Genomic DNA, 10,504 nt, shown 5'->3' with positions numbered 1-10,504 from the left:
TTTTTTTAAAAATTTAGATTTACAAAATGTGCCCCAAGAAAGTTGCACTTGGAAAAATCACTACCACCAAAGAAAACTTACAATGGCAGAACTCTAATCAGAAAATTTGATATGGACAAAAATCTGATAAATGTATCAAAAATTTCTTGCCGATTTACATAGAAAAAAATTTGGACTCTACATGAAAATCACTTTGGTAAAGTTAAAATGAAAATTATTAGAAAATGTTTATCTGTACTGAGAGGAAACTAATCAAGTAAATTAAATTGGCCTAATAATGTTTGCTCTAGGAAATGCTCTCTTAATGATAATTCATAAATGTTAGTGAAATTCTGATTAAAATATACATAACAATGAATGAACAGAGAACATCCCAGGATTGGAATGAGTATGTCAAACTACCCACAAGGTCAAAACAGCAGAGTCAAAATGGATCAATTTTTTAAATTAAAAAAAAAAAAGCTTGATAATACATGTGTTGACTCAATCTCTATACCCTCCCCAGGATGTACTAAGCAGCCTTCCAGAAAGGTGCTTTGAGCATCTTAGAGGTAGTAAAAGTGTGAATATTATCATTATAAGAGTTGAATATTGCTTGCTCTTGAAAATTGTGGAGGATGGCCTTCATTTTGGCCATACTTTTATGGAAAAGCAAAGTTCACACTTTCCCCTCAATTTCTAATTTGCTGGTCTTCCCCAACTATAAGGACCCCCATTCCTACCCTCCTCAAATTAAATGACACATTCTAAAAGATTTAAGGGTGAGGATAGGGACTAAGCTGGCACAGGAAGAGGCTACTCCAGACACTGTTGGGAAAGACAGCTTATTCTAACCTTTTCAAATTGGCCATGATCACTGGGCACAATTTTGCTGAACTGAGATTTCTTAGTCTCCTGCTTGGAGATTCCGAGTGGTAGTGGCAGTGGCAATGGCATCTCTTAAAGACTGGACAATGTCTATCCAACGCAGAGCTGCAATCAAAAAGAGACTTTTTAAAACACCTTTCAGTAGAAACATCACAGAATTCTCTGGAGACTCTTGAGAAAACCCAATCTTTCTATAGCATCCCTAGGAGGAAACAGACTTTTGAGTTAGGCAAATTTGGGTTCAAATATCGGTTCGACCACAATTAATCTTGGGCAAGTGACTGAAAGTCTCTGGGGTCCAGTTATCTCATCTATACAAAAGACATAAGTATACCTACCTCTGCAGGGCACTGTTCAAATTAAGTGAGATACTCTATGAAAAAGCCCAGCACAGTACCTGTCATCCTCTGTGGGCCCTGGAATTATAGCCTAGCCCCCAATTTAGGCCTAGGAACATTGGTGACAACTGACATGATTTACATTGAAAACAATCAAGAATGTGACCAGTCATATATAGTTTGGAGGCTAGCTGGTAGGATTAATGTTCTTTAAAAGGCATGAGGTTCTGGCCACAGAAATTAGAATGCTACTGAGAAGACATAAGAAGGCACTGCACACACACATGTGCACAACAAGCTAGAGAGTATTCAAGGGCTATATTCAAGCACAAGAAACTGTTAGCATAAAAATTTAACAGACATTATAACAGTTGGAAGAATACTACCTTCACCCTATCTCAGTGTGGGACCCCAGTCTATATTTCTTGAGGTGGGTGTAGTTCATGGATCCTTAATAGTTAGGATACATTTATGTGTCTTACAATCAAATACATTATTAGGAGGAGTCATCTGGGGGGGGATACACAAGAAAGTGCCCTTCCAACCCCATTCACATTCACCAAGTTCAACTGCATTTGACAAAACGGCTTCCCTAAGGCAATGCAACAAACTTACCACTATGTACCAGATACTTCAGGCAATAGAGATACAAACACAAATAAATCATGGATCTTATCCTAGAACTATTCACATGAATAGCTCCAATAGTAACATAAAAATGTGACAAGCGGTTTCACAAAAGTATAAGGTAGATACAAAGTACTAGAGAAATATAATGGAATATAGAGGTTATATTTGACCTGGACTTAAATGACAACAGACAATGACATTCCCAAGTAGACTGTGGGCACTTTCCAGGCAAAGAAAGCCTGAGCCCAGGAAAGGCAAACACTGGAACATGCAGAGCACAGAAAGTTCAGGGATGTCCAGATTGCCTGAGTGCAGAATATAAAGAATGTGCTAGGGAGGAGTCAGAAAGAAGCTGAAATCTAGGCTGTGAGTAGGCTAGTAACAAAGGGAAGCAGAGAAGACAATGGTTTGAGGAGAAGGTTTAATTCAGAAAGAATTTGGGTTTTGTTTTGGATGGAGAAGTACTTCAGTATTAAATATGTTGTCACTGAGAAAAAGTCAGTACAAGTATGTGCCTTTACATTTATTACCTCAGTGATCCTCACACCAAAACCATTTACATTTTATAGTCCCAGATGAGTTAAGTGGCTTAATACACAGGACAAGCTAGTAAGCAGTATAGACCACCCGGCTCCTTCTAAAAAACCATGAAGTCTCTTCAGTGACACTAAAAAACATTTTAAAACAGTCCATGGTCCAAAATGAAAGGCTCTAGTGTAGTAGTGAGAGGAGGTAGAATTAGCACAGGCTTTTTAAAAAAGAAGCAATTGGGCTCTTAAATAAGCCAAATTAGCATCTTTGAGTCTCAGCTTCTCTTTTGCAAAAGAGCTACACCATCCTTTACTTGCAGGGTCATCCTGTGGCTCAAATGTAAATTTGTACTTGAGAGCCTAAGCATGGCAGGTACTCAGAATAAATGGTGGGTATTACTCTTCTTTTCCTCCAGATCCAAAACTGTTTTCTACCTCATCCTTCAAAACTTAGCCAAGCAGCAAAAAAGCTAAATTGGGTGAACCCACCCCTAACTGCACTGTATGAAATGTACGTTGTTTTTTTTTATTGATGACCAAAGACTCATGTGAAACCTCTGTCTTTTGAGGGAAAGGAGAAAAAAATCAAACTGGAGCAAAAAAGGCTAAAATGCTTTTAGCTGATAATGTCACAGATTAATTAAACCTCAGAAAAAAATAGTTATTCACAGTATGGCCATATACCACCTTCACTCTCCTAAACAATAATCGCTTGCTTTGGGGGACACACTGACTTAAGTAGCTAATTTCCATGCCACTAGGAGTGGGGATTGGAACCTTTAAAAACATGCTTTCATAAAAGGGCACTCTCTGCAGTACACTCTGGACTTCTACCACCTGCAAAATGCTGAGCCTTACTTGAACAAGAAAATTAGAATCCTTTCCACTTTTCAGATTCTCCATCTCTCCTACATCTTGAAAACCCCATTGGGCATCCCAGAGCAGGGCTGAAACCCATAGGGAGGGGCAAACCAACTCTTTTAGAAGCCCAAATTGTTCAGACTCCAAAATTGTAGATCAAAACAGTTTACAGAAAACAGTAGCAACTTCATTTTATATATAAAGGCAGGTTACAGACAGCAAGATATTAGGGAGAGAAAGCATCATGGTTTGTGTCAATGAAAGCAGCACTGGACTGGAAAGTATGCCTATGGTCTAGTTCTGACCCTGCTTGTAGCTAGCTGGGTGACACTGGGCAAGTCCCTTTTCCCTCCCTAGGCTTCATTTCTCCGCTTAATAAATTGAGGCAATGGGACCAGAGCCTCCATACTCTTCAAACTGTGGTAAATTTGTACAGCAACATTAGTTTCACATGGGCCCTTTTAGCCCTTTAAAATCTCAGGCACCAAGCTAGGCCTTACTAAATAAAAATAGGCAAGTTAACAATATCCCCAGGTGATTTGTATACACTTTAAAGTTTTAAAAAGCCAGGTTAAAGCCCCTTCAACCACTGGCCTTCTACGATTCTAATCGAATAGCAGAGAGCAATAGGCAAGCCAGAACTGAGGGGATTGGAGGCAGAGATAAAAGAGTGGAGATATAAGGATAACGAAGGGAAAAGGACACATTTCCATCAACCTGTACATCAAAAGACATCCCTCAAGTAACATTCTCTAACTTAAATGCGTAGTCTTGTGGATGAAATCGATCTGGCACTTTCACTTGTGAAAAGACGTTTTGTAAATGTACTTATTCAGGCATGTGTACTTGGATGCTCCAAAAGACAGGACCCAGTCTCATTTGCTTTGGCAACTCACCCTCTAATACACACTCTGAGCCCAGTCTCGTACAAGGCTCACCCCGCATACAGCTGACTGGCAGGAGAACAAAATAAAGGTTTCCCGACAGGGACACCGTGCACCCCGCAAGCGAGGACAGAGTGTAGCAAGGGATAGAAGTGACGCTGAAGGACCAACATGCGTGTGACAGAGCCGGACTTTCAACTGGCGGTACAAACCCAAAGGCGCCTACCTCACATCGAGATTGGGGAAAAACAGGAAAGAAAGACCAAGGATGCACTCCCAGACCCGGAGCCGCCAGGGAAATAAATGGAGCACCGGGTCTATGCTCCCCCCAATCCACCAGTAGCGAATTTTAAAAATTACAGTCCTAGAGAAAGCGCAGTGGTGATTGGCCATCAGGGGCCAATCAGTGTGCAGAATTGCGATGAGACCGCCCAGCAAGGAGGGACTGGGCTGGGGATTAATTGAACTCTGAGACTAAAAGATAACATTAGGGCGTGGTTTCCAGTACAATTGGTTGGAAGATGCAGGTTTGACTAGCTGTAGTACTAGGACTCTTTAAAGAGCCGTTTTTATTTAAATAATCCTGCTGGACGAGGAGGAGAGCAGCTGTACAATATAGGTTCAGACCAGTTAAAACACTAATATTAATAACCCCTTGCAGAATCGGACATTAACTCCTGCTTGGCTTCACAAATGACCTTGTGATGGAAAGGAGGGGAGAAATCATTCCCCTATTTTATGGGTAAGTCTCCCAAGTGCAGAGAGCTAATAGTAGTAGCTAACATTAATTCAGTGATAGCTCTGTACTAATTGTTATATTTTTATTGTCATAAACCCTGTCCAAAAGATACTTTTTATTGAGGTATAATTATCATATTAGTTTCAGATATATAATGATTCAGTATTTGTATATATTACAAAATCATCATCACAGTAAGTCTAGTTAGACATCCATTACCTCATTTTGTTTCTTTTCCACCACTCCCACCCATCCCAGCCATTCTCACCTCCCCGCCCTTGATCCTACAACCCTTTGCTTTTGTCTATGTGTCCTTTATACATGTTCCTTAATGACCCTTACCCCTTTTCCCCTGTTATCCCCTCCCATCTCCCCTCTGGTTACTGTCAGTTTGTTCTTTATTTCAATGTCTCTGGTTATATTTTCCTTGCTTGTTTGTTTTATTGACTAGGTTCCACTTATAGGTGAGATCATAGGGTATTTGTCTTTTACTGGCTGGCTATTTCACTTAGCATAATGCTCTCCAGTTCCATCCATGCTGTAGTGAAGGATAGGAGCTCCTTCCAAAAGATAGGTACTTTTATTACTTCCACTTTACAGATAACAAAATTGTATCTTGCTAACTGCCCAATATCACAAAGTTACATTGTGCCAAAGCAGGTACTAAAACCCAGCTATTATCATTTACTTCATTTATACAATAACTTTTCATTCAAAAATATCTATTGAGCTCTGGCTGGTGTGGTTCAGTGGATTGAGTACCAAAGGGTCGCTGGTTCAATTCCCAGTCAGGGCCCATGAAAAGCAACCAGTATTGATGTTTCTCTCCCTCTCTTTCTCCCTCCCTTCCCCTCTCTAAAAATAAATAAATAAAATCTTTAAAAATATATCTATTGAGCATCTTCTGTGTTCTATGAACTACAAAAATATGTATGATTAATTGACAAAAAGACTGGAAGAATGTATAGCCCTGCCCTGTCCTCTGGGGAGGCAAAGAGAAATGGAGATGCCAGAAATAAAATCTGGGACTTCCTTCATATGCAGCAGATACTCTACCACTAAATTATATCTCTACTTTAATTATTAGCCCATTCTCTTTTTAGTATCTCATAGTTTCTACGTTGAAGGTAAAATATTTACACAATCCCAGGTCCTCTTCACTTTTTAAAAGATTTTATCTACTTATTTTTAGAGGCAGAGGAAGGGAGAGAGAAAGAGAGGGAGAGAAACATCGATAGGTTGCCTTCTGTAGGTGCCCCAACCAGGTATTGAACCCACAACCTAGGTATATGCCCTGACCAGGAATCAAACCCACAACCTTTTGGTGTACAGGATGATGCTCCAACCAACTAAGCCACCTAACCAGGGGGCTATTTGTAATTTTTAAATTTATATCCTCACTCAAGAATGCAAGGTCTATAACTAAAAGGACCATATCTCTTATGCTCTATCTCCAGTGATTAGCATTATTAATAGTTCACATTTATTATTGTGCCTGCTACATGTCTGACACTGTTCTGACACTGACATCAATACAGTGAAATGTTAACATCCCCATTTTGCAGAAGAGGAATTTGAAGTACAGTGAAATTTAGTAACTTGCCCAAGATCACATAGCTAATGTTATTAGACTGAAATTTAAATCCGATCAGTCTGATTCCAAAGATCAAACATATAAGCATACCCACCTCCTTGAGAGATGATTGAAAATATTTGTTAACTGAATGAGTATCTTACTTTAAGGGTCATAACTGTGAATAAATGTCTCACTAGGATGCACTATAAAGGAAACACAATATTAACCCAAGTTGATATATGTCTTCTCTAATCAAGAGAGGAAAAGGTCCTTCTACCAAAACAAGAGTAACAAAAATTGCAAAATAAGCAATTTCATTTTTCCTAGCATGGTGATGGATGTTAACTAGACTTACGGTCGTGATCATTTCACAATATATACAAATACTGAATAATTACATTATATACCACAAACTAATATAATGTTGCATGTCAATTACAGCACAATTTTAAAACATTAATGAGTGTAAGTTATGATTTTTTCCAAAATTTTTTAAACTTGCTTTTCTTTCAACCTTCACATCTCAGTTAACTTAACCTTTCCTCTGGGTAGCACTCAAAGAGAAAACTAAGAAAAGGGGAGACAGCCTTTGACTCCATAGTTTTCCGATATTTCCCTCCTCCCAGGCATACAACATTCTCATAAACTCTCCTAGGTACTCCCCCCTACACCACTGCTTTAAATCCTGATAGAAAAGATCTGCTATTATCTACCTCACTTCACATAAAAATATATCTCAGATGGATGCAAGATTTAATTGTAAAAATGAAACCATGGAAATACTAGACAAGTAGATCAAAAATATTTATATAACCTTGCTGAAGGAAAAATCTATCTAAACAGGACAAAAATCTAGAGACAGCAAAAGGCTGGATAACTTTTAGTAAGTAGAAATTTTAATTTTTTTTTACAAAACAAACAGAAAACAAAAATAAAGTTTAAAAGACTGACAAAAGACTGGCAAAAACATAGGCAACACAAATGACAGAAAAATAATTTCCAAAATGTACAAACTGAACTTCATGATCAAATAAGAAATGAACCACCCATCAAAAATTGTGGCAAAAAAAGATAATTAGAGAAGGAATACAAATGGCCAATAAACAAAAAAATATGCTCAGTTTTGTTAAAAATAAATGCAGATTAAAACAGCAATGCATTTTTTTAAATTCAGGACATTGGCAAATGTTTAACAGATTAATAATAACTCCTGCTGGTAAGAGGGTGGGTAAACAGGCATTTTTATCCACTGTTGGCAGGAGTAAAATTTGCTGTAAACTTTGGGAGGGTTATTTGAAAATACCTACTAAATTGTAAATGTTTGAATCCTTTTACACAGAAATTCTACTTCTAGTAATCTTTCCTACAAAAACACGTATTCCAAAAAATAAGGCTGAAAATTTCCAAAAATTTATAAAATAAACCTACAGATTCAAATTCCAAATAGGACAAACCCAATGAAATTCAAACAAAAGCATATCATAATCAAACTTCTGAAAGCTAAAGACAAAGAAAAATACTTGAAAGCAGCAAGAAAGACATGACACATTCCTAAAAGGGGCAAAATTTTTTTTAAGAATTTTATTTATTTACCTTTAGAGGGGAAGGGAAGGAGAGAGGGAGAGAAATATCAATGTATGGTTGCTTCTGGTGCACCCCTTGCTGGGAACTGGCCCCTGCTGGGAACTGGCCTGCAACCCACAAATGTGCCCTGACTGGGAATCAAACCGCGATTGTCTGGTTCGCTAAAAGGGGCAAAATTTTTTGAATGACAATAAATTTCTCATCAGCAGCCCTGAAAGCCAGGAAGAGGTCACATTGTATTTTCTAAGTACTAAAAGAAAAACAGGCATCATCTCAGAATTCTCTATCCAAAGAAAACATCCTTCAGGAGTAATGGGAAAATCAAGTCATTCTTGGATGCCCACCATAAAAAATAGAAAGTTAATAAAGTAAAGACAAAAATAATAGAAGCAATCCTATGAATTTGATGACATCAGGATGAAAGAGCAATGGAAAGAGCAAAAATATAGGTAGATATAATACACTTTCATTCTGATGCTGTTCTCTCAATTATATTAGATAATTACAGCATAAGTTATAGCAATGCCTAATGTGGTGCTCCGTATATGTAGAGGAAATGTTTAGAACAATAAATAAATGAAGAACAGTAAAGGGAGGAAAGGTTTCTATACATCCCTCAAACTAGTGAAATGTTAACTCCAACAGACAGTGATAAGTTGTGTATGAAGGGGTCCCCCCAAAAACTGATTATTATCTTCTGGGAGGTGGGTCTCTTGTAGTATATATAGTCTTCCCCTGCTAGATAAGTGTTCTAGGAGCCCATTGTGAGAGGCTGCATTATTCAGTAAAAATTTTTGAAGACCCTTTCATTTTGTTTGCCCATTTCATAATGGGTGATTTATGAGCACACCTGCCCACACTGCACTGAGTGTTCAGCAGTTTTTGACAAAAAAAAAAAATGGCATGACTCCTTTGCCTCACCCTCCCTATTCACCTGATCTTGCCTAGAGAGACTTCTTTTTTTCATCTGAATCATAGGGATGCCAGAAGGAGACGAAGAGCAAGAAATTGAAAACTTATTTGAACAAGTAACGAAGGAAAACTTCCCCAATCTGGTGAAGGAAATAGACTTCCAAGAAGTCCTGGAAGCTCAGAGAGAGCTAACTCAAGATTAAAGATAAAGAGAGAATTTTAAGGCAGCAAGAAAACAAGAGATTGTTATCTACAAAAGAGTTCCCATAAGACTAGCAGATGATTTCTCAAAAGAAACCTTCCAGGCAAGAAGGAGCTATAAAGAAGTATTCAAAGTCATGAGAAGCAATGTCCTACAACTTAAATTACTCTATCCAGCAAAGCTATCATTTAGAATGGAAGGGCAGATAAAGTGCTTCCCAGATAAGGTCAAGTTAAAGGAGTTCATCATCACCAAGCCCTTATTATATGAAATGTCAAAGGGACTTATCTAAGAAAAAGAAGGTCAAAATGATGAACATTAAAATGACGATTATCAACAACTGAACCTAAAAACTAAAATAAAAACAAAAAAAGTAAGCCAACAACTAGAACAGGAACAGAATCACAGAAATGGAGATCACATGGAGGGTTATCCATGGAGAGGGGGAGAGGGGAGAATGGAGGAAAAAAGTACAGAGAATAAGAAGCATAACTGGTAGGCACAAAATAGACTGGAGGAGGGAGGTTAAAAATAGTATAGGAAATGGAGAAGCCAAAGAACTTATATGTATGGCTCATGAACATGAACTAAGGGGGGAATGCTAGAGGGAGGGGGTGCAAGATGGAGGGGGATAAAGAGGAGGAAAAATGGGGCAATTGTAATAGCATAATCAATAAAATATACTTAAAAAAAAGCCCTCAAAGAGAAACATTTTGCTCATGTGAGAGGTGAAATAAAAAATGGCAAAAGCACTAAAAGGCATCAAAATTGAAAAGTTCAAAAACTGTTTTGAGCAGTGGGAAAAAAACCTTAATAGGTATATTGCATCAAATGGAAAGTACTTTGAAGGTGACTGAAGTTTAAACATGTAAGAACAATATGCAATTATCTATAAATAAATTCCATTTGGGGGGCTCCCCCATACATGCACTAATAAAGTTATACAAAGAGATATACTCAAAGACACTACAGATATATCAAAATGCTATTCAAAAGAATGTTCAAGTAGCCCTGGCTGGTGTAGCTCAGTGGATTAAGCGCGGGCCTGCTAAGCACATGATCGCGGTTCGATTCCCAGTCAGGGCACATGCCTGGGTTGCAGGTTGGTTCCCTGCAGGCCAGTTCCCAGCAGGGGATGCACAAAAGGCAACCATACATTGATGTTTCTCTCCCTCTCTCCTTCCCCACTTCCCCTCTAAAGATAAATAAATAAAATCTTTAAAAAAAAAAAGAATGTTCAAGTAACTAACTAGGAGGCAGGAAAAAGAAAACTTATGGATGAGAAGCAGAGGGAATAATCATAAAACAAAAAGTAAAATGGTGAACTTAAGTCCTAACATATTAATAATCACATTAAATGTACATTGCTTTAAATAAAAGA

The 10,504-nt window shown here is 38.0% G+C and overlaps 1 protein-coding gene across 6 annotated transcripts in view; it reads right to left on the bottom strand.

Moving 5' to 3' along the window:
- CCNB3 (cyclin B3) overlaps nt 1-10,504 on the bottom strand; it is an 80,153-nt gene that overhangs the window by 65,189 nt on the left and 4,460 nt on the right. For 5 of the 6 annotated variants that reach the window (XM_053670654.1, XM_053670658.1, XM_053670659.1 and 2 more), the window contains exon 2: nt 835-972. In XM_053670654.1, the coding sequence (XP_053526629.1) occupies nt 835-936 (102 nt within the window). In that variant the 5' untranslated portion in view covers nt 937-972. Of the gene's footprint in view, nt 1-834; nt 973-4,336; nt 4,404-10,504 lie in introns of those variants that run through there. The other variant, XM_053670655.1, reaches the window with a different exon arrangement.

The sequence above is a fragment of the Artibeus jamaicensis genome, unplaced genomic scaffold (genome assembly GCF_021234435.1).
Source record: "Artibeus jamaicensis isolate MK-2021 breed Jamaican fruit bat unplaced genomic scaffold, CSHL_Jam_final contig_60, whole genome shotgun sequence".
In the NCBI taxonomy this organism is placed as follows: Eukaryota; Metazoa; Chordata; class Mammalia; order Chiroptera; family Phyllostomidae; genus Artibeus; species Artibeus jamaicensis.
Note: the sequence above shows the minus strand (reverse complement) of the source record. Positions and strands in the feature narration are given on the sequence as shown.